The sequence below is a fragment of the Talaromyces amestolkiae genome (genome assembly GCF_001896365.1).
Source record: "Talaromyces amestolkiae strain CIB chromosome Unknown scaffold10.1, whole genome shotgun sequence".
NCBI classification, from domain to species: domain Eukaryota; kingdom Fungi; phylum Ascomycota; class Eurotiomycetes; order Eurotiales; family Trichocomaceae; genus Talaromyces; species Talaromyces amestolkiae.
In genome coordinates, this window is record NW_024468046.1 from 1,338,706 (window position 1) to 1,362,086 (window position 23,381).

General features: G+C 45.6%; 8 protein-coding genes across 8 annotated transcripts; 5 read left to right on the forward strand and 3 right to left on the reverse strand.

Moving 5' to 3' along the window:
- Positions 1 to 52: 52 nt before the first annotated feature.
- On the forward strand, positions 53 to 1,470 carry BHQ10_005946 (uncharacterized protein; the record flags this gene model as incomplete). The annotated part of the gene is made up of 3 exons (XM_040878477.1): positions 53 to 115; positions 200 to 344; positions 413 to 1,470. The coding sequence occupies 3 exons, from the start codon at positions 53 to 55 to the stop codon at positions 1,468 to 1,470; spliced, it is 1,266 nt and encodes a 421-aa protein (XP_040734450.1).
- A 341-nt stretch (positions 1,471 to 1,811) lies between these two features.
- Positions 1,812 to 2,665, forward strand: BHQ10_005947 (uncharacterized protein; the record flags this gene model as incomplete). The annotated part of the gene is made up of 3 exons (XM_040878478.1): positions 1,812 to 1,897; positions 1,949 to 2,239; positions 2,311 to 2,665. The coding sequence occupies 3 exons, from the start codon at positions 1,812 to 1,814 to the stop codon at positions 2,663 to 2,665; spliced, it is 732 nt and encodes a 243-aa protein (XP_040734451.1).
- Positions 2,666 to 2,997: 332 nt separating this feature from the next.
- On the reverse strand, positions 2,998 to 5,869 carry BHQ10_005948 (uncharacterized protein; the record flags this gene model as incomplete). Its single annotated transcript, XM_040878479.1, has 3 exons — positions 2,998 to 3,082; positions 3,139 to 5,362; positions 5,413 to 5,869. 3 exons carry the CDS (start codon positions 5,867 to 5,869, stop codon positions 2,998 to 3,000), a joined length of 2,766 nt encoding a protein of 921 aa, XP_040734452.1.
- Positions 5,870 to 6,275: 406 nt separating this feature from the next.
- Positions 6,276 to 7,351, forward strand: BHQ10_005949 (uncharacterized protein; the record flags this gene model as incomplete). Its single annotated transcript, XM_040878480.1, has 2 exons — positions 6,276 to 6,549; positions 6,615 to 7,351. 2 exons carry the CDS (start codon positions 6,276 to 6,278, stop codon positions 7,349 to 7,351), a joined length of 1,011 nt encoding a protein of 336 aa, XP_040734453.1.
- Positions 7,352 to 7,588: 237 nt separating this feature from the next.
- Positions 7,589 to 8,702, reverse strand: BHQ10_005950 (uncharacterized protein; the record flags this gene model as incomplete). Its single annotated transcript, XM_040878482.1, has 2 exons — positions 7,589 to 8,432; positions 8,488 to 8,702. 2 exons carry the CDS (start codon positions 8,700 to 8,702, stop codon positions 7,589 to 7,591), a joined length of 1,059 nt encoding a protein of 352 aa, XP_040734454.1.
- A 976-nt stretch (positions 8,703 to 9,678) lies between these two features.
- On the forward strand, positions 9,679 to 17,765 carry BHQ10_005951 (uncharacterized protein; the record flags this gene model as incomplete). The annotated part of the gene is made up of 23 exons (XM_040878483.1): positions 9,679 to 9,803; positions 9,855 to 10,045; positions 10,110 to 10,213; positions 10,266 to 10,531; positions 10,584 to 10,691; positions 10,745 to 11,429; positions 11,491 to 11,549; positions 11,604 to 11,673; positions 11,744 to 11,812; positions 11,865 to 12,047; positions 12,104 to 12,161; positions 12,462 to 13,177; positions 13,225 to 13,625; positions 13,689 to 14,199; positions 14,256 to 14,438; positions 14,500 to 14,652; positions 14,707 to 14,864; positions 16,026 to 16,116; positions 16,197 to 16,365; positions 16,491 to 16,570; positions 16,642 to 17,044; positions 17,122 to 17,460; positions 17,527 to 17,765. 23 exons carry the CDS (start codon positions 9,679 to 9,681, stop codon positions 17,763 to 17,765), a joined length of 5,361 nt encoding a protein of 1,786 aa, XP_040734455.1.
- Positions 17,766 to 19,870: 2,105 nt separating this feature from the next.
- Positions 19,871 to 20,715, forward strand: BHQ10_005952 (uncharacterized protein; the record flags this gene model as incomplete). Its single annotated transcript, XM_040878484.1, has 2 exons — positions 19,871 to 20,225; positions 20,348 to 20,715. The coding sequence occupies 2 exons, from the start codon at positions 19,871 to 19,873 to the stop codon at positions 20,713 to 20,715; spliced, it is 723 nt and encodes a 240-aa protein (XP_040734456.1).
- Positions 20,716 to 20,775: 60 nt separating this feature from the next.
- BHQ10_005953 (uncharacterized protein) lies at positions 20,776 to 23,368 on the reverse strand (the record flags this gene model as incomplete). Its single annotated transcript, XM_040878485.1, has 6 exons — positions 20,776 to 22,121; positions 22,184 to 22,500; positions 22,553 to 22,705; positions 22,774 to 22,998; positions 23,060 to 23,154; positions 23,216 to 23,368. The coding sequence occupies 6 exons, from the start codon at positions 23,366 to 23,368 to the stop codon at positions 20,776 to 20,778; spliced, it is 2,289 nt and encodes a 762-aa protein (XP_040734457.1).
- Positions 23,369 to 23,381: the final 13 nt, after the last annotated feature.

Below are 23,381 nucleotides of genomic sequence, written 5' to 3' on the forward strand. Positions count from 1 at the left end.
ATGCGATTTTTTATTGCTTCATAATACTCTGTGACAAGTTGAATCTGTCATCATGAAGCTCGACGCAAAAGCCATGCGGTATTTCACCGCAGAAGACTTTCGAGTTCTCGCTGCTGTATGTTCTTACCTCCGCTTCGCATTACCGGTGTTTTGTCGCGTTGAATTCAGTTTGACAGTTTTAACAAGGCATGACGCATAGGTTGAAGCCGGAAGTCGCAATCACGAAGTCGTTCCTACGCCGTTGATAGTCCAATTGTCTGGTTTAAGGGGTGGCAGTGGCGTTCACAGGAGTATCTCGAATTTAGCAAAGACGAATCTCATTGCGAAGGTGAAGAATGCTAAGTGTACGTTTCTGACTTAATCGTCAATCCCGAGACGCACACTCATTGACAAATCTTGGGCTGAATTACAGACGATGGATACCGATTAACTTACGGCGGTCTCGACTACCTAGCACTCAACACCCACCAAAAGCAAAAAAGCATATACTCAGTCGGAAACCAGGTCGGCGTCGGGAAAGAATCAGACATCATCGTCGTCGCCGCATCCGACGGATCGCAGCGCATCCTCAAGATCCACCGTCTCGGTCGTATCTCTTTTCGAACCGTCAAGACGAATCGCGATTATCTTCGCAACCGTAGCACAGGGTCATGGATGTACATGTCGCGACTGGCCGCTATCAAAGAGTTTACGTTTATGAAAGCTTTGCGAGAAAATGGATTCCCGGTCCCGGAGCCGATTGCACAGAACCGGCATACTATTGTTATGAGTTTAATCGACGCTTTCCCTCTACGACAGATTGCCAAGGTCGGAAATCCGTCTGTTCTTTATGCAGAGTTGATGGCTATGATTGTGGAACTTGCACGTTACGGATTGATCCATGGTGATTTCAATGAGTTCAATATCTTGATCAAAGAAGAGCCGATTACAAATGGAAAAGGCAAAGCCGCAGAGAACGCAGAACTTAATGATGAGGACATCCGGCTGGTACCGATACTCATCGATTTTCCGCAGATGGTGTCAGTGGATCATGTCAACGCAGAGATGTATTTTGACCGTGATGTGAATTGTATAAAGAGATATTTTAAGCGTCGATATGGGTTTACGAGTGACGATCCTGGTCCCTTCTTCAAGGATGCGATGAAACAGCTACGGAAGAATCCGGGGAAGAGGTTGGATGTTGAAGTTGAGGCGTCTGGGTTTTCGAGGAAGATGGCACGCGAGTTGGAGAAGTATATGAAGGACGTGGGTGTTGATGGCGATAATGGCACTGGCGAACGAAGTGACTTGGATGACGACAACGAGAACGACGATTCTGACGTGGATGACGATTCAGAGGAAGGCGAAGAAGATGAGGAGGAACAAGAAGGTGTTGATGGTACCGAAAGCCAACATGTCGAATCGACTGATCGCGATATAGAGTCAAATTCGCAAAGGATAGCCGATCTCAAAATTTCCGATTCTGGATGATAGTCCTGTCAAATTGATCAAATTGCTAAAACCATTTGAATATAAGACTAATGTCAAATTTTCCTTTTCTGTTTGTAACAACTAGAAGTAATGGAAGGCGATAAAGAGACTGTTTTAGACCAGAATGCCTGAGTGAAAATAAGTGATAAGAATTTACGGCACGCGACGCGGCCAAAAGCGCAGTTTTGTCAAGATACCGAACCCGACAAATCTTTAATCTGATCACGCATGCTGCCAAATTATTCGAGATACATACAACCACCGCCATCGACTCAAGTTGAAATAGGTCAATTGTGCTGTTTCATCTTGCTTTGGCTCTGATACGAACAACTACCGGCAAAATGACGAGGATCCGAAGACTCGCCAAAAAACCCGTCTACCTGTATGTGCATGACAAGACCGGCTGCAGCCTTCTCCTCCTCAAGGAGTACCAAAAAGCCTTCAAACAAGACAATTGACTAACTGAACGATAATCTAGACCCGAGTTCGTCATAAGTCTCGTCCGCACCCCTTTTCTTCCCCCCCGATATGCAACATTCTACGTCCCCCTCGAATTCAACAAACTCGATATGCGCGAGTACATGAAACAACTATACAACGTCGACATAATAAGCATACGAAGCTACGTGGAGCAACAGAAACCGACACGAGAGTTTCGAGATGGGAGACAAGGTCATGGACCATTGCGACGACCCAAATCGAAAAAGAGGATGACTATTGAGATGAAAGAGCCGTTTGTGTGGCCTGAGGTGCCGGAGGATAGATCTGCGTATGTGCCATTTTATCCAGTTCATGATGATCATTAGCTTTCTTGTCTGTATGCTAACGCGGTTGATATAGCTGGCAACCAGACCAATTCTTCCGCCATCGCCAATACAGCCAAAACTTTCAAGAGGCCTCACAACCCTCCGCGATGGCGAAACCCGTCGCAAACGAAGCCGACTCATACAAAGACCAGGCTAAAGAGCTCTTGGAAGGAAAAACAACCTGGAAACCGACGTGGCAGGCCTTGGGGTTGTCATATAACCGGCCGGCATTGGCCAAGTTGAATGGCGGAGCGCCGAAGGAGGTATCAAAAGAGAAGAAAGAAGGGACCAAGGAGAACCAGAGAGACGAGGGCATGGTATTGATAGATGATGTTGCTTCTCCTTCTGTGGTGGATAACACGTCGTCAGAGCAACCTAAAAATCCTTAGGGTTGGTAGTGATGAAACGTTTCTTTCACAGGTTTACATGTACTTTTGCAAAGGTGTACAATATTGCATTTTGTTCTTCTTACTTTCAAAATTTTGTGTAGTATATATATATCTCTTGAAGGTGCAGGGCTTAAACTTATGTGCTTGCTCAAAATACAAAAAAAAATGTATAAAACAAAAAACGAAAATTTACATTGTAGTCAGGAGTGAGCCTACCTTTGATTGCTTGAAGCAGACGAGTCCCTAACTTATAGTTAAAAGGTACCATATACACCGAGATAATGAGTGACGCTAATTGAAGCAATCAAGAACGATATGAAAGAGGGGAGAGATTATAGATGGCTTTCGAACATGTTGAGCTGCTGGCCGGGGAAATGAGCCTGTGGCCAAACAACACGCAGAGCTTCCCAAATATGCCTATTAAAATATGTTAGTATATTGTTGAAGCAAGACATATTCAGAAGGAGACATACTTGACATAGATAATCTCAAGACCGTCCTGGACCTCTTGCGGTACATCTTTGACGTCCTTGCGATTAGCATAGGGCAGCAATACCATTTTCACTCCTGCACGCATAGCGCCAATGAGTTTCTCTTTGATACCGCCCACCGGCATTACGCGGCCACGAAGAGAAATTTCTCCGGTCATTGCAATCTGAGGTGGCACCGATTTACCGGAAAACAGAGAGATGAGGGCAACAGTATGAGCTAAACCAGCAGACGGGCCGTCCTTAGGAATGGCACCAGAGGGGCAATGAACGTGGAGACTCCGATTCTTCATAATGTCTTCGTTGGGGTCATGTGAAAGACCCAAATCAAACGAATGTGCTTTGACCCAGGTCAATGCTACCTCGACGGACTCTTTGAGGACATCTCCTAGCTTTCCAGTAAGCTGCACGCGCCCGTTTCCAGGCATGTCAGCCACCTCAATGAACAAAATACTGCCTTGGCCACCGGTAGAGTACGCTACGAGACCAGTAACAATACCTGGACGGGAGGTTGTCTCTGCAATTTCCTCGTCGAAGCGTTCGATTCCAAGAATATCTTCAAGGTCCTCCATAGAGACACTCGGACTGTAGGATTCCATATGGTTCGTCTCCTTTGCGTCGGCATACTGTACAGCCTTGTAGCGACATACTGAACCTATCTCGCGTTCCAAATTACGGACACCAGACTCACGGGTATACGCGGTGATGACTTTCTCGAGAACCTCATCGGACAAGGATACCTCGTTGTCAGACAGGCCGTTGGTCCGGATCTGCTTCGGAAGAAGATGTCGTCGAGCGATATGTCGTTTCTCTACTGTTGTATAACCGGAAAGCTGAATTGTCTCCATGCGATCAAGCAAAGGCGCTGGAATGGTATCCAATGAGTTTGCTGTAGCGATGAAAAGAACTTTGCTCAAGTCGATAGGAATATTGATATAATGGTCTGAAAAACTATGGTTTTGTTCCGGGTCTAACACCTCGAGCATTGCAGCCGACGGATCGCCGTGGAAGTTCGATCCACCGACCTTGTCGATCTCATCAAGGAGAAACACAGGATTTGCGACACCAACTTTCTTCAAGCCGTTGACGATCAAACCAGGCATGGCTGCAACATAAGTGCGACGATGTCCCCTGATCTCAGCCTCATCTCGTACACCACCGAGGGATATACGGTGGAATTTTCGTCCGAGAGATGTAGCCACTGACTTAGCCAAGCTAGTTTTTCCCGTTCCCGGAGGTCCAACCAGCAGCAGAATGGGTGATTTATCGACTGTACGCTTGGACTTAAGGATATGAAGCTTCGTCTCGAGCACTTCCTTTTCCGGCTGAGAGAGGGAAGTACTTTCAACATCTTTCTCTTTCTCTGCTTCCTTGTCGGAAGTAGTGAGTTGTTCTGACACCTGAGCAATCTGACGTTCAATATCAACATTGACAGATTGTTTCAACTTGAGAACAGCAAGATACTCTAGCAAGCGCTTCTTGATCTTTTCCAATCCGTAGTGATCATCATCGAGCTGCTTCCTAGCTCGTTGTAGAGTATCACTGCCAAGTTGGTCTTCGGTTGTCTTCAGCCAAGGGATCTCCGCTATATTTTCGAGATAATTTCGGCAAACTCCGTACTCTGCATTGACAGGGTTCATTTTGCGCAATCGTTTAAGCTCACGATCAGCTACCTTGCGAGCTTCTGGGCTCAATTGTGCTTCATTCAGGCGCTGCTCTAGTTCATCAACCTCGTTTGGCTCCTTCTCATCTTCATTGCTACCGTTAGAACCATTCGGAGAGAATCCATTGAGMCCAGCCATGGCGCGACGAGCCAATCTCGGATCCAGCTGTGAAATGTCGATCGGCGAGTTATTGCTCGTGGTCGTAATTGAAGTAATTTTGACATTGCTCTTGATTCCTTGCACTTGTCTATTGAGCAATTCAATAACTCGTTGCAGCCGGTCCTTGATATCGAATGCTGCTAAGACCCGCAACTTCTCTTCGAGACTCGATTCAACAATATCGGCCATGAAATCCGCCAAGCTCCCTGCATGCGCATATTCTCTTCGAGAAATGAAAAGTTCGAATCGGCGAGCAACGGTGGGCGAGATACTTGTAGGGTTCGATGGGAAAAGCGATGCGAGTCGCAGCAGCGTCAGGAGCTCGCGAGCAAGTTGTTTCAAATGCTGGAAAGATTCGACCGTCTCGGTATCCTTGGGATTAGGAGCTACAGCACGTTAGCATATTCTCTCCCACATAAACCGAGATAGTGCTTACCAATTTCATCATGTAGCAACACCTCGGCTTCAAAGAAAGGCCGCTCCTTGAGAACCTTGACGACAGATAGTCGTTTGACACCCTCAACGAGTAGATATGGCTCCGAATAGACACGACGTTGGACTCCAACAACCTTTGCAAGTGCACCATACTTGAACAGATCTTCTTTGCGTGCCTGGCCAGCATCGACGCTTTCCTCTTCCTGATTCTCTGGCTCCGTTCCGTTCTCTATAAGCTGCAGCCCATCCTTGCTCAATCGAGGAGATGCAAGGGGGACACATGCGATAGTGATGGGGCTGTTATCTCTCCGGCTGCGATTCACGAGCGAAGAAAGTAAATTAGCGACATCGGGACGATTATTCAACGAGATGCGCAGAGTGACGCCTGGCAAGAGAACGGTGTCTTTGGCCAGGGGCACGAGCGGTAGCTTTGTGGTCTTGCCGTTGGTCGATCCCATTTTGGGGCTATGTTTTATAAGGAATCACAATCCACTCTGATGATAAGGAAGTGGATGGGAGTGCTGTAGATATAAGATGGGATAACACGGGGAAGATCGTGGAGTCATGGAGGGTACTAGAACCCAGAAGGAAGGAACATGGAGCCGAAGCCGAGGCTAGCTTAGCGACGTCACCTTATCTTATCTGCCGACGGAACGGGGAGGCGCGCTTGATAGTGGCCTGAGAAATATGGTGGAGAAATCCCGTGATCAAATCAATCTTCGGTCTGCATTCGATGCCTCTGATAGCAAATACCACGATCTACTTTCCAATTATTCTGGTCAATTGACCGATCTCTGATTCACTTTTCCCTTTCATTCGACAATCCGTACGCCCGATCGTGGCGGACTTGTACAACTTCTCACTATGTCGACTGCCCCGCTCGCCTCTTCGGAGAGAAAGTCGTTCAACATCGGCACTCGTAGGTCAAAGCTTGCGCTCGCTCAGACTGACCTTGTCGTGGAAGCACTGAAGAAGAATTATCCACAGTATGAATTCAAGATTGAAACAAAAGACACCGCCGGTGACCGCGACAAGATCACTGCCTTCAAGGACATGACATCCAAGAATTTGTGGACAGAGGAGTTGGAAGAATTATTGATTGCTGGCCAGCTAGATTTCATCATCCACTCTCTCAAGGGTATGCGCTCGAGTATTTGTCTTTCTCCAGATGAAGACAGACACTAACATATCTTGTGACAATAGATGTCCCTACAATACTACCCCCCACCTGTGCCCTAGGAGGCGTCCTTCCTCGTGAAGACCCGAGAGACGTGCTTATCGTCAAACCCGGTCTGCCGTATACCTCCCTCTCAGAACTCCCCGCCGGTTCCGTAGTTGGCACCTCATCGATCCGCCGTACGGCTCAATTAGCGATGAAATTTCCCCACTTGAAAGTGCAGAGCGTCCGTGGTAACATCGAAACTCGATTGGCGAAATTGGATGCAGAAAATGGCCCTTTCACGGCTATCATTTTAGCCGCAGCTGGATTATTACGAACTGAAATGGGAGGTAGAATTACCCAATATCTTGACTCGAAAAGTGGCAGTCTTTTATATGCCGTTGGTCAAGGCGCGATTGGTATTGAGGTCCGCTCGGATGATGTTCTTGTCTTGGACATGCTCAAAAATATCGGAGATCAAAAGACATTCAAGGAAGTTCTGGCTGAGCGCAGTCTACTCAGAACTATAGAAGGTGGATGCAGTGCGCCACTCGGCGTGGAATCAGAGTGGATTCAAGAAGCGGACGGAACGACAAAATTGCATGTTCGATCCATCATCGTTAGTGTAGATGGTTCACGTCATTCTACTGCTGAACTTGAAAAGGTCATTGAAAGTACCGTTGCTGCTGAGACTTTCGGAATAGAATTGGCTCAGGAGCTGGTGGCGAATGGTGCAGGTCCTATTCTTGAGGAGATCAAGGCAAACAAGGTTTCTTCATGATTGAATGTTTAGAAGTCTTACGGCTTTCATGTCACTTACTTCGGAGACGCTGGGCATCTCCTGGGTACATAAATGTATTGTAGAGGCCGGCGTGGGTTAAGAGTGGTACAAGGTCACCAGATTGACCTCGACCTGCAAAACCATATAGACGACATCTTTTCTATAGATTCTTTTAAAGTTTCAAGAAGAAATCCGAATGCATATATTTGTCTCTCGCCAGCAAGAGACAGACTTCGCTCAGCCCCTATTCAAGGTATTCCCCGAACCCCTGGGATTATCTTCCTTGAACTCATCCCAAGCACGTGCTTTCATAGTCTCTTCATCGGCTTTATCCAAATCATCCTCATCAGGTTCCGGCATTTCATTGCTTGTTCCTCCTTCCAAAATACCGCCACGCCTACGTTCCTCTTCCAAATACTCATCAATGCTCATGGTAGGCAGATTATGTCCTGATCTAAAAACGCCTTGTTGCAGCTCGGTACGCTTATTTGTGAGTGTGAATGGTTGTAAAGGTTTTCCGGATTTGCTGAGCAGTGGACCCGAGCGGCCGCCCTTGAAGAGTTGGCTGAGAGGACCATCTAGTCTTTCGGAATAGCTGTTTTTGTCCGTCTCTCTGCTTCTTGGATCATTCTGTAGAGTTGAGACGGGAGGCGCGTTTCGCATCTGAGATAACATTTCCAATTCTTGCGCAATCATATCGAGAGATTGAAAAGTCTGGTGTGTGTAAAGATTTATTTCCGCCAAATATAGTTTCCTTGTCGCTTCGTCATCGCTTTGGAGTCGACTTTCATTCTGCGTGAAATATTCTAATTTTTGTTTAAGCTCCTTTTCTTCCCGGAAGCGTGCGACTTTTACTTCACGTCTGTTGGCGGCATCGTTCTTGGAAGCGATCGAAAACCGCGCAGGGTTTTCCGTGTATTGTTCGAAGAGTTTTTTATCGCGGTCTGATAACAGTCTATAATCGTCAAGCCGCGTCAGGAACTTTTCGTAGTCTCCTAGGGCGCGGCGCAATACGGATTCTCGATCGGTCGACGAGGTACGCTGAACGACTTCAGCTAGGAGGTAATCGACTGTTAAGAACCTTGGAGTGATCGTTAGTGGTCGGAGGTATCGAGATGAGTTCTGGAATTTCATACTGTAAGTTGGAGGTTGACACGTCCTCTAAACCTTCGTTTGAACTGAAAAGCGACAGCTGACTGATCAATCTCTGACATTCTTGTAGCTTGTTGATAGTCTCGGACACTTCCTGACGGTACGCATCGCTGTTGGGCTCCGCGCTGTGCTCTATTGATTGTTTCTGTGCCTTTGCTGCTTGCAAGAGCTCTTTGAGACTCTGCGGTTGATCTGTCATAATGAGATAGTGCAAGAAGAGATCTTTTGAAACTGCTGCGATCACAGCTAAATCTAAAGTCTACCTGGAAATTATATTTGGCCGTGGAGGGGCGCTCCACCTATATCTTGGTTACATAAGCACTCTTGTGCTTCTTATTGGCCACAGCTGGTGCGGCTTTGATCCGCTTTGCTTTTGCAGATCATCGTTCGTCATCATCGGCGCCGTTCCGTCCATCAAACAAACATCCACTGGCGATTGATCCTTTCATTTTGTATCATGTAGCTCCTGATATCTTAGGAAACGGCCTGACATAGTGCTCTGTGGTGCGTTCAAGTAGGGGTGATATTTCAAAGCGCGGTCAAATCTTAGCTTTCAAGCTACCCTAGTGAGGAGAATGTATATTTGCCCAATTCCCGAGTGACAGACCCGAGTCACGTACACACTCATCGATATAACCCTGAAATCTATGTGCTTCTTCAATAGCTAGAACTCAGCTACCTATGTTACCTAGTTACAATTTACCACATGAATGGCCTCCAAGGCTTACAATGAAGTTTGGGCCAAGCCTGGATGGCGGCACGTGTCAATCTGCAAGACATCGACGTTCCCTTCCAAGCGAGACTGAAACCACTTCAGTGTTGACTTTCCTTTGATTATAGAGAAATATGACGGTATATCATATCAATTAACAATCAGGTCAACCTTGGAAGTGAGGTTGCCTCCACTTTATATGATAAGGCAGGCTGAAACAAAGAACCAAGTCGGCGTTGATTGTTGTATTTATACCACTCTCATCCAATCATAATGGACATGGTGCATACACTTCCTCAAACATTGCACCGGGCGCTGCGTTCTACTCTAGTGTCTCTTCTTTCGATCACCTTCCAGTAGCTCGTTCGCAATCATCAGTGGCAATCGCTCTAAAAGCATGACCCTGTCCATCTCGACCTAAGCAGTCCCTCACCAGTTTACTCAGTTCACCTCAGTATCGATCATGCAGGAAAATCTTATCTTTGAAGAAGAGCTTGCATCCGGCAGCGAGGGTGAGAACGAAGAACAATTCTTATCTCCCACTGCGCATTCAGCTCGTCGGGAACAAAATATCTTCTTCAAGAATCTGTTAGCATAGCCCTCATTCTCCTGGACAGTATTGCTAACTACCTCAAATAGACTCACAAAAGCTGCAAAGGACTTGACCAAGCAAGAACTAAATGGCGCCAATACAGCTGAGAATATAGGCTCTACTCGTTATCTTCTTACTACGCAAGAATTCGCTGCTACCATCGATGACCCTCGTGAGTACCAGATTGAGTTGTACGAAAGAGCCAAGGAGGAGAACACGATAGCGGTGCTTGCCACAGGTATTGGCCACACAGATACAATGTTAGAGATGATTGGATGAATGAGAAGCTAATTTATTCAAAGGATCTGGCAAAACCCTAATTGCTATTCTTCTCTTGAAACATATCATTCGAAATGAGCTGATTGATCGAGAACGGGGTCGTCGTCACCGCATTTCCTTTTTCTTGGTATGAAAGCCCGATAACAAGAGAAATTTGCCGTCAGCTAATACAATGATAGGTTGATAGCGTAACGCTTGTGTTCCAACAGACAGCAGTCTTGAAAAACAATCTTGACCAACCCGTCGCTTCGTTGTACGGCGACATGGGCTTGGACCTGTGGAACAAAAAGATCTGGATGGAATATTTCGCCAAGAATATGGTCATTGTGTGTACCGCAGACATCGTTGTGCAATGCCTTCTGCAGTCATATATCAGTATGGAAGACATAAATCTGTTGATTTTCGACGAGGCACATCATGCTAAAAAAGAACATGCTTACGCACGGTAATTTAATTTGACAGGATCCAAAAGTTTATTTCTTACTGACTTCTACTAGTATCATGAAGGAAGGCTATCTCAGAACCAAACCGGAGTGTCGCCCTCGCGTATTTGGTATGACTGCATCCCCCTTAGATGCTAAGCGTGACCCGGTGAAAGCTGCCCAGTAAGTCGGGCTAACCATAAGAATATTTTTATTTTCAATTAACAAAACGATAGGGAGCTAGAGATTCTCTTGCATAGCAAGATTGCAACGGCATCAAACCTTGCCCTTTTGCGGCAGGTTGTTAGTCGGCCTCAGGAGGAGCAATGGAAGTATCCGGCGCTCAAGAAGCCGTTTAAGACCACCCTTCATCAAATCCTGGAAAAAGGGTACGGTGATATGGAATGTCTCAAGCCTATATTCACTTTCTCCTTTGAAGCCAGCTCTTATCTGGGGCCCTGGTGTGCGGATCACGTCTGGTCAGGAGCTCTCTCCGAAAAGATGCTGCCGAGATTCCATGGGAAAATTACTAAAACATGGAAAAGGCTCGGGGGTGAAGCTGCAACTCAGAAGACTGAAACTGAGATGTCAAGGCTCAAGGAAATATCTGAGTTGATAGCAAACTATGAAATGCCGAGTGGTTCAAACATTTTGGAGCAGCTTAGCGACAAAGTGCGAATCCTTTATCAGCATTTGACTAAACGCTTCGAAGAAGCCCCAAACACGAAATGCATAGTATTCACAAAGCAAAGAAATACTGCAAAGTTGCTCGAAGCTGTTTTCAAACAGCTGTCTGTTCCAAATATGCGCCCAGGCGTTCTGGTGGGAATCAGGTCGGGAGACATAGGCGGAATGAACTCGACTTATCATCAGCAATTCAAGGCAACGATTGAGTTTAGAAAGGGAGAGTCGAATTGTTTGGTAAGTTCTTTGAGAAGCTTTTGGTCTTAGCCAGCTGGTTCTATGCTGATATTTGGGCTAGTTTGCAACATCTGTTGCGGAGGAGGGCCTTGATATCCCGGACTGCAATCTCGTTGTCAGGTATGCAATAATAAATCGAAACATGACATGAAGTATGAGACTCTGACTTAGCAGATTCGATCTCTATGAGACTCTTATCCAGTACGTCCAGAGCCGCGGCCGAGCAAGACGTGGCGATTCTATAGTAAGTAATCGTTGATTTTCCTTTTCATGAAATGAAACGAATGAGACAGACTCATCTGACGCTTATTCAGTATGCACACATGATAGAAATCGACAACATGGAGCATGAAACCAGACTTGATGAGGTGCATCAGGCAGAGGTATTTCGATCCCTTCAACTTATGTATAACTGTGATTGACCTGTTCTATTAGGAACTCATGCGCCGATTTTGTGATGCCCTTCCTAAAGACAGACTCCTCGGTGATGACACAGACACGCTGAGTGTCATCTTGGAAAAGGATAGTAGAAAAAGACAATATAAGATCGAAAAAACAGGAGCAACTCTAACCTATCATTCGGCCATAACGGTTATTGCACGCTACGCAAGCTCTCTGGTTAGTTCCTCTTTTGGTGCTTTGGTAAGAGCAGCTGACATTGATGCACATCGCAGCAATACGAAAACAATGAAACCGCTTTACATCCTCACTACGTCACGATTCAGACTAAAGGTATGTACGAGTGCGAGGTGATACTGCCAGAGGGATCTCCAATCAGAGGTCTCACGGGTAAGCCAGAGCCTCGGAAGTCGCTTGCCAAACAGTCTGCAGCTTTTGAGACATGTATTCTACTGCGAAAAAAAGGTTTGTTGGATGACCATTTTGTGTCCACTTATCAGCGCCGGCTTCCAGCGATGCGAAACGCAAAGTTGTCTATCACATCCAAAAAGACAACTCAATATTCGATGATAGTCAAACCTTCATTTTGGAAACAGGAGTGTGATGGTGTTCCATGTGAACTATATCTCACAGTGATTGTTTTCTCTTCTGCTGAGCCGCTACAGAGGGAGAGTCACAGCATGCTTTTGTTGACTCGCAAATCGCTACCACAGTTTCCCGAATTTCCCATATACTTAGATGATGACGTTGAGACTATTATCAGGACCATTCCCGTATCCAAAGCGTTATCTGTCTCGTCGAAGGAAATTGAGCTCTTGAGCAATTATACTCTTCGAATCTTCCAGGACTTGTATAACAAGATCTACGAAATGAATCAGGAAATAATGCCATACTGGTTGATTCCTACAGCAAGTGGCATTAGCGAGTATGGTGAGGGCCTTAATCCTTCAGACGTGATTGATTGGGAAGCGCTGCAATTTGCCAAGGATCACGAGCGCCTTAATAGTACTTCAATGTCGCCAGGGGATTTTAGTGATCATTTCGTCTACGACCCCTGGGATGGAAAGTATCGTTACTTTCTCAAAGGTGTTAATACTTCACTTCGCGCAAAAGATCCGCCACCGTCTTTTTTACCACATCGTCGACACATGAAGAATATCATGGAGTACGGACTTAGCTTATACAAGAGAAGTCGAATTCACTTTCTGGCCACGTGCGATTGGAATCAACCTGTTTATGACGCAGAGCTGGTACCTCTACGCCGAAACTTGCTTGACAAGATGTCAGACAGCGAGAAACAAGTGGAAAAGAGAATGGTGTTGTGCTTGGAGACTCAAGTAGTTTCCGCTGTAAGTGTACTTCTTTGCACTAGAATTGGGGACTAACTATGCTTCAGATACCTGCCACGGTTGCAACAAGTTGCTTTGCGTTTCCAGCAATTATCACCAGAATCGATTCGTACCTTGTTGCTCACGAATGTACCAACGAACTTGGTCTAAAGATAGACTTGGGATATGCCCTAGAAGCCGTGACAAAGGACTCTGACAACATGGAAGAGCATCGCTTAGAGCAGATCCAGTTTCAGCGAGGCATGGGGAGGAACTATGAGCGACTTGAGTTTCTTGGAGACTGCTTTCTCAAGATGGCCACGTCAATATCTCTATTTGCTGGAAGTCCGAATGATCAAGAATTTGACTTTCATGTCAATCGTATGACATTGATTTGCAACAGGAATTTGTTCAACACAGCAAAACAGCGAAAAATATATGAATACATCCGAAGCAAAGGCTTTTCTAGGTAAGGAAAAGACATGCCAATACTATTCAATAAGACTGGGCTGATACGAAAATACTATTGTAGGCGAAACTGGTATCCCGAAGGAATGAAGCTGCTTCGCGGCAAAGCGAATGAGGACAAAGCATCAACGCACACACATGGATTGGGCGAAAAAACAATTGCTGATGTTTGCGAGGCCCTCATTGGAGCCTCTCTTCTTTCTGGTGGTCCTGTCAATCGTTTCGATATGGCTGTCAAAGCTGTGACTATATTAGTCAATAGTGAGCTCCACGATGTCGAAAATTGGGCGGATTATTTCTCTCGTTATTCTTTACCACTTTATCAAATCAAAGAGGCCGATGGGTTTGAGAAAGATCTTGCCAAGCAAATTGACAAGAAATTGGGATATCGTTTCAACTATCCAAGATTGCTTCGCTCCGCATTCACTCATCCTTCGTTTCCTTCTGCCTGGTCGACAGTGCCATGCTATCAGCGGCTTGAATTTCTAGGCGATTCGCTTTTGGATATGGTCTGCGTTGAGGATCTGTATGAGCGTTTTCCAGACCGTGATCCTCAGTGGCTGACTGAGCACAAAGTAAGTTTTGAACCTATGCCATTTATGTTTAATTCTGCTGACATCACCACTTGTAGATGGCTATGGTGTCCAACAAATTCCTCGGTAGTCTGGCTGTCCGCCTCGACTTGCACACTCACCTACAGTACTTCAGCAACCAACTTCAGGCACAGATTGCTCAAGCAGTCGAGGATTCGAAGCTCGCTTATGAAAGTCATCAATCCGTGGATTTTTGGCTCATGACCGAAGATCCCCCCAAGGTTCGTACCCGGACCGTTATCATGCGAGCCTTCATGGATTGCAGCTAATTATTTGGCGTAGTGCCTTTCGGATATGGTAGAAGCTTACCTAGGCGCGATTTTTGTTGACTCTGGTTTTGATTTTGGGGTCATTGAGGGCTTCTATGCCAAGCACATCAAACCTTACTTTGAGGACATGTCCCTCTATGACACTTTTGCGAACAAGCATCCCACGGTGAGTTCACTACATAGAGTCCCGGCGAACAAGAGACTGACGGTGCTATTGCAGACATATCTTCACAGAAAATTGACGGACGATTTTGGTTGCACGCAATATACCTTGAAAGCAGCCGAAATCCCCTCCGTGGATGGTGCTCCCACGGTGGTCCTGGCAGCCGTGCTGGTTCATAATGTCGATCTAGCGCAGGCTACAGCATCATCGGGAAGGTATGCCAAAATCAAGGCTAGTGAGAGTGGGCTGAAGAACTTGGACGGCTTGAGTGTGGATGAGTTTCGAAACAAATATCATTGCAAATGCTCTCGAAGTGTATCTAATGGGGCGCCTTCTCCTTCACAGCAAGAGATAGGTTGTGCAATCTGAAGGGAAAGCCGTAGGTAGTTATATGATAAATGGGCAACAAGCTTTCTGCTCCCCCCAAAACCCGCTCCAACCCGCCCCATTGCCATGTCTAGTACCCACCAGTACAAATTGGGATTGATTCTCAATGGCTGATTTCCGTAGTACAAAAAGGTATAATTACTCCAGAGCATTTCCAGTTTGCCCCTCGATTGCTGCAATTTACTCGCCTAGTAGTATATGATGCAAGATTGAACGACCTAAACGAGGTCAGTGTCATTCATAACTCCTATCAATATACTAAAAAGTCGGGTAAGCTACAGAGATGCTATAAATAAGCAACTACTGAGACCAGTAAGCTGTATTCGTAGTTCCCATTAGTTCTTATTGCAACCCCTGAACCCCAATGTTGGCATAATGTATTTCTATTTCCTTCTGTAACAGCAAACAACTTCGGAGAAATTAAACGCATAAATAAGCATGATATCACTCCAATGTTCTTGCTGAGCACTGTCTTACACCTAGGTACCTTATGGTTAAAACTAAAACATCTGCGATATAGCCCCGTATAGTGGCAACAGTCCGGATAACTCGTTCAATCCATAAGAACTGATGGTAGTATTTCAAAATTGCTAGGAGAAGCAGTATCGCCCTCCAAGGTGGACTAGTAAACTGAATAAATATTCCCAATCGAGCAACTTTTTGACTTCAATCCCACCAACTCAATCCACGGACTTTTTCCGGGGGTCGTACGGTTTCCTTTGGCTCGGATGATTTCCGAGCACGAGTTGCCTTTCATACTCCCAACAACAAACCCCAGACTAAGTCTTAGTTACCCCATGGGGAATGGAAAGTACAGATTTATGCATCTTGGAGCAAATATAACTATGACCCCTGCTCATGCTCCATCTCGTTCCATCGCTGTCATCCTAGCTGTGGAAAACGGATCTGAGCTGATTTCAAAGTACCCGACAATGATTGAACTCGCGTTGGAGACCACTAAGGCAAATGCTATCTCACACCGAGAATAGTTCCTACAATCCTTATGGCATCCTCACCGATGAGGAGCTGCAGCTCATGCAGGCCTTTGAAGGCAAAAAGGAGAAAACCCTGACTCGAAAGGTTGGTCAATACGAATTGAGCACCTCCAAAGGGGAATTGCAACTACATCTCGCATTTGTTTCTGATCTCGTCCTCTCTAGATCGATTTTCGAATTCTACCCGTTTTTGCTTTTCTTTATCTCTTGTCCCATGTCGACCGTAGCAATCTCGGAAATGCAAAGATCGAAGGGATGAACGCTGACTTGGGCCTGGTCGGAAGTCAGTACAATGTTGCATCGACCCTGTTTTTTATCCCATATATCTTACTTGGTAAGATAATCTGGGAATCAAAATTCACATTATTTTCTCACACCCTTGGGCAGAAATTCCGTCAAACATGATGCTGAAGAGGGTCAGTCCTCATATTTGGCTCACGATTCTGATTCTTGGATGAGGTGTCGTCATGACTTTGATGTGTCTTGTCCAGAACTATTCAGGATTGATTGCTTGCCGTATATTTCTGGGGATTTTTGAGGTATGCTACCTCAGTCTCTACACTTGTTGACCTTTTCGGACGGTTATTGATTGACCCTTTGACTATGTTAGGCTGGCTTCTTTCCCGGGGCAGTATATATCGTCAGTTCCTGGTACATCCGTAGAGAACTCCAACAACGTATCGCCCTATTTTACACCGCCTCCGCCTTCTCCGGTGCTTTCGGTGGCCTTTTGGCCTTTGCAATTTCAAAACTAGACGGAGTTGGGAATATAGCTGGCTGGCGTTGGATCTTCTTGATTGAAGGATGCGTGACAGTAGCCGTTGGATTGGCAATGCCATTTGTCATTCCCAAGAATTCCGACAAGGCCGTTTGGCTTACTGACGAAGAAAAACGATTTATTGATTGTCGTCTCCGTCTTGCAGGAGTAAGAGCTACGAGCAAGGAAGTCGAGAGCGAAAATTTCTCGTGGCGTCATCTCTTAGCAGGCTTGTTGGACTGGAAAGTCAACCTGGGTGTGCTGATGGCATGGCCAATGCGGGGCCCTCGAGTGCTTTCTCGTTCACCATGCCGGAAATTCTGACCCAGCTAGGATACTCATCGACGATTGCACAGCTCATGACAATTCCACCTTATTTCTGCGGAGGCGTTTCGTCTTACGTAGTCGGACGCATTGCGGATCGGTTCTCATGGCGATATCCCTTCATCATCGGACCAATGTGTGTCCTTCTGACCGGGCTGTACATCATGTTTGGATTTGCAAGCAATATCCACGGTCATGTGCAGGTCATGTACTTTGGTACTGTTCTCGCACAGATTGGTATCTATCCTCTTCTCCCCGGTATATCGGCCTGGACGGGAAACAATGTTGCCCCAGATCAGAAACGGGCTGTCAGCATTGCGTGGCTTCTTGCCGGCGGGAATCTTGCAAGTGAGTTCTCATTTCTTCATGACTTCTAGCCCAAACAGGCGTCTAGCTAATGAATCCATCTATTAGGCTTGATTGGAACAAATGTGTTTCTTCAGAAAGAGGCTCCGCTGTACACCACTGGATACTCGACGTCCATTGCCCTAGTGCTCCTTGGAATGATAGCTGCTACAGCCAACGAGATTACTCTGATGCGTTGCAACCGAGCCCGTGCGCAAGTCTCCGAGGAAGATATACGGACACAGTTCACTCAGGAAGAATTGGATAAGCAGGGTGATAAAAGTCCTCTGTACAAGTACACATTATGATGCATAGGAGCATCGATGTCTGTCTTATTTTTACCTTGTAAATATCAACATGCAATCATTAAAGGACGGAAAGTTTGGCATTTTTGAGGAAATCATTCTTCTCTTCCTTCTTCATGGCTCTTCGGAATCTATCCGTGGCGCTTGACCGGAAATATGCCGGTCTGGAGACCCCGGATCCATTAAGAAGTTTGAGACTTCCCCACAGCTGACATTAAATACAGTCGAGTTGAAGATACTTAGCGATTAAATACATTGTTTTTATACGAATTCGATTATTATGTAGTATCTTCAAGCACTGTCTGCTAGTATGAACGCCCCTAGTCCTTTCCCGAAGTACGCAGACCTTCCATTGAGAAGAGATGGACCTCTTGGAAATGCTTGGGGAGCGTGGGGACCAGACGACCAAATAGGCACGCTCAATCATCTCACTCCGGAAGTCGTCGCCCGCGCAGCCAGAGAAGAGATCAGAATTGGTGAACGTGTTTCTCTCAAGTATATCTGACGAATCCTTCCCAGTATTCTTAGAAGATCGTTTGGCTAAGGATTTTTAGTTGGTCATTGGCTGGTCCTGTTCATCCCACGCTGGGTAGGAAGGGTCTTGAGGTGAAATTAATCAACAAAGAACCGATAAAAGTGGCCCATGACGAGGAAGTATGTAGGCCTTACTCACTTTAAGAACTAATACACAAATACGCTAATCGGTGAATGGCTTAGTTGTCATTCAACTCTCAATTAAGTTCACAATGGGATGGATTTCGGCATTATGGCTATCAGAAAGAAAAGGTATACACATTCCCCCCTCAAATGTTGGAGTCTATGACGGCTTCCAAGGCTTCCAAAGCTGAAATTTTCTGCTGACCAGAGATAAATCTAGTTATATTTCATGGGCCACACTGCCACTGAGTTTCAGAATTCAACTGTCAATGGTATACAAAGTGCGTGAAATGTTAAATCCATAGATTCGGAGTGTTTACCGGTTTCGCAACAGAAATACTGAAAGATTGGTAGGCATTGCTACCAAAGGAATTGCAGGTAGAGCCGTCTTCATAGACTGGTACGAATGGGCGCTTCAGCATCACCAAGAAACCGAAATCGATGCATTTACAGCTTACGGTGTCCCGTTTTCTTTACTTTTGCAAGCCGCAAAGGATCAATCCGGTATCACACCCGATGATTTTCGGCCGGGAGATATTCTATTTATTCAAAGTGGCTATATCCACCAATACGAAACGATGTCCCAGAGCAAACGTGATCTACTCCAGAAGCGCTACGCGACGACCAAACCAGAGAACATAGGCGTTGCCCCATCAGAAGACTTATTGCAATTTTTGTGGGACAAAGGAATTGCTGCTGTTGCGGGTGATTCGCGTTCATTTGAAGTTTGGCCATGCACAACGCCCGAATGGCATCTTCATGAGTGGCTGCTGGCTGGCTGGGGAATGCCTATTGGAGAACTATTCGATTTAGAGGAACTGAGTCGGGTGTGTGAAAATTTGGAGAGGTATACATTCTTTTTATCGAGTGAACCCTTAAATGTAAGAGACCTGTTCTTCCTCTTTGTCAAGATTTCTTAATGACTGATGCATGCTACAGGTCCCCGGTGGGATCGCGAGTCCTCCCAATGCGTTAGCTTTCTTCTAGAAATTGAAATCAATTTAGCTATATACCTATTAATCAAAATTATTATGAGTACCGTTGAAGCATTTTCAAAATCATACTTATGTAAGCAAATCATTACTGTTAACGTAGCTAAGCCCGGACTAGGGTTCCGATATTAATTCCACTTCATACTTCTTGAACTAAGAGTTTAACAGCGTATATCAGATGCGAATGTGGTAGAAACTTCGACTTAGTCCACATCAACTATAATTTGAAATTCCAACCTACGTGTTAGGTGAGTCAGTCAATATCACGCGTGCTGTTCCGAAGGCTATGTGGACGCCGGACATTCTCCGAAGCAGATCCCGCCTTACAAAACCAGTACTTCAGGATCGACACATCTGTCAAGTACTTAATATGACAAAAAACCTTCATTTCAAGTATTTATATTTTGAAATTATTGAAATCAGAAAATCTGCTTCAAGTGCTTGCGAACCTTATCTACAATGGCAGTATGTCTATCAAATCCCTTCCGTACGCGGATCCTCAATGGCGAAATTACGCCTCTACTATCAATCAAATTCTGTACGGGAAATGAGATGGCCATGATGTGCAAAATGGCTGGCATTCATGGAATGTTCATTGATATGGAGCACTCTTCTATGGATATGCGTGCCGTTGCCCAACTCATTCTTGCTTGCAACTATGTCGGCATCTCACCCGTTGTTCGCTCACCATCCAAATCCCACTGGCACATCAGCCGCATACTCGACGCCGGTGCTGCCGCTGTGGTCGTTCCTCATATTGAAAGTGTCCAAGAGGCCAAAGACCTTGTCAAATTCGCCAAATTCCCTCCTCATGGTGCGCGTGGATGTACCAATAATCAGACCATTTTGAACTTTCAGCATGTCTCCACCCTCGCACAAAATGAGCTACTCAATCGGGAAACAATGTTATTCCGATGATTGAGACACCCGCTGCAGTTGATATTGCAGAGGAAATCTTTGCGATTGATGGCGTTGATGGTATTTTGATCGGCTCAAATGATCTATGCACCGATCTAGGTATTCCGGAGCAGTACGACAGCCCTGTATATCAAGATGCTGTGACTAAGATCATAGAAGCTGCCAACAAAGCTGGAAAGCCGGTAGGAATTGGCGGTATTGGAGGAAGATTAGATCTGTTGGAGAAATGGTTTAAGATGGGAGCTACTTGGTCTTTGAGTGGACAGGATGCAGGCATCCTGMAAGCCGGGATGAAGCAGATCAGCAGGAACTATGCTCAAATCAAAGAAAACATACAGGGTGCCAACGGCTTATCAAATGAGAAAATCACACATGGCACCCACTAATGAATATTCATTCCTGCGATGTCTTCAATCTGTATTCTATTTGGTTACTTATGAATAAATTCAATTGTTTAGGAAGTCATCCATAAAAGCAGGAAAGAGAGGCGCAGTGGCATCTCCATAAGCATACTGACTGAGTCCAGCGTCCATGTTCCAGAAACTATTGTTGTTGAATATGTTCAACGCCAGAGAATTCTCTATTGTCGGAATAGGATGGTCACCATCAAAGTTGTCTGCTGTATCGTATAATGCGGGAAGCTGATGGTGAGCAGGCAATGGTGACGAAGAATGCAGGGGGTTCGCCACAGGCTCTTGCCTGTCGGATCTATTGGGTATATATGAGTGATGATATGGATGGAATTCACTGGTCCGCTCGGTCATCAAAGTCATGTGCTGTTGACCAGGTAGGTTGTTCGTAAACATGGAAGGTGCATATTCCAGCAAGCTCCTTGGCTTTGCGAGCATGTTTGCCCGTAATGCCTCAAAGACCGCTACATAAGGAACTGCATCAGGTAAATCATCAGTCATTCGTCTCAACACCATTTCAGCATGCTCCACGGCGTTGAGAGCCATTGCGATCATTTTCATATCGTGATCGTCCATCATGACTGAAATGCATAGCATCACAGACAAGCCGGACATGAATATGAACTGGAAATAGCTCCGCGTATATGTGACTTTTCCATGCGAGAACATGTCATAGAACTTCATGATACCTTGAGTCGCATATTGGAGACATATTGTAAGTAGATCATGCGGTGGGATTTGATTGTGCTTTGGGACAAGATCAATGGCCTTGCGCACAGCAAGTAGTTTTTCCCTGACAAGTAAGAGGTCATACCAGTCTTGCATCTGATAAAGACTCTGTGGATTTTGAAAAGTTGGTGCCGAATGGCGCCACTTGTCCAATTCAAGTAGTAGCTCATCTAGATTGCTCGAGATCGACTCAACCATTTCTAATGCTGAGAATTCGTCTATGACCCCTTTTGATCTTTGCAGATGAATCTGCGACTGTTGAAATGACGTGTAAATATTAGAGGTGATCTGTCGTAGTCGCACGCAATACAAGAACACGCTCATTTCTGTAGGGTCCGCCGAAGGATGTTGTAAAATAGCCTTACAAAAACTCTCAAGATCTGAAAAAGACCCGGATGCCTCTGCAGCGTCGATGTCCTCGTCATCGACGTCAGCTGGGAATTCAATCTGAATATCTTCCTCGGCAAGGGCGGGAGGTCGGTCCAGGGTTATGGAGCTGTAACGATAGCATTGCCAGAAGACCCTCCGATGCAGTTGTTCTTGGAGTAAGCCCACTCTTTTTGCTCCTGCATTCTTCTTCGTCGGAGGTTTCTGAAGACCCAACTCGACGCAAATTCGCATACATAGCTGCAAAAGTTCCCATATCGATGTACCTGCAAATTTGATAAATTTAGATGCGAAGCTACAAGCAGACACATGACGATCGGCAACTCACCAATGTGATGATAAATAGCAAACCGACTAACCAGCAACAGATCCTGAATAGAATTTACACCTCTTGAAAGGATATCTGGGCTAATATTCTTCATGGCTGAGAGAAAGTATCCATAGGGATGATGCCTGTGTTTGTTATTTCGGTATAACACAACTGAGCCTATGGCAAGAATCATGAAGGTACGGAAATGGTCGTGTTTCGATTGCCGAGTCTCATCCTCGTTTGTACGTCCAGGTGACGAGAAGACGGAATGGTATAAGGCCTTCACGTCTCGTCGAAGCAAGAAGGGATTTTGTACATGGGAGTGGTTAAGACTGCTAGTATTGGCATTTGAAAGATTCAATTGGATCAGTAAGTAGTGTCTCATACTAGTTGTTGAAAACACCGAGAGCTTCCCCTGGATCGGGTAATTGATTCGGCTCGACTGTCGTTTCCACAATTACTGATGACTTTGACAAGTCTTGAAGCAAGTTGGAGTTCTTCTCCCTCCAACCAGAGTCAGTGAAGAGAAGGCTCATGAAACTATCAATTATTTCATTAGCGAGGTAATAGATCCGGACGCCAATTTATCATATGTGAGATAAACGTACCTGACCCCAGCGCCGTCCGTAAGCATCGGAGATGGATCACGATTGATATCCTCCTTATCGTGTGCATTCATTTCATGTGTATTGACATGTTCGACTTCTGTAGGCGTCTGATTCACCAGGGACTCGAAAGACCCTAGATGCTGTTGATTGCCATCACTTTGTGCCTCAATGTCTTGATATTGTTTCTGCAGACGCTGGACATCCTGTTCCAGTTGGTATATAGTCCTAGTTTGATAAGTATTTCTGCATTTTCACAAAAGATTGTCCGATAAATGCACCAACGTACTCTCTTGAAAGTGGCTCACTGCCGCCGATGTTTACAACGAAGCAGTCCAAGCCATTCTTCATACAAGGAGTGCATTTTGGACGAGCATTATCGCACTAGCAGGAATCGTGAATGAAAAGGCCTGGCTACAAGAAGGGCAATTTCCGAGGCACATACCTTGGCTTTCTTTGCGTAGCATGATTGGCAGGCAGGAAGCCGTGCAAATTGCCCGTCGCTCCTCTTTTTTTCGTCATTCGTGCCCATCCTTTTGCTACATATTGTGTCGCGGGCTAGTGGCAACAAAAAGGACCTTGTTGTGCAGTCGGCCATGCATGAGGCTTGG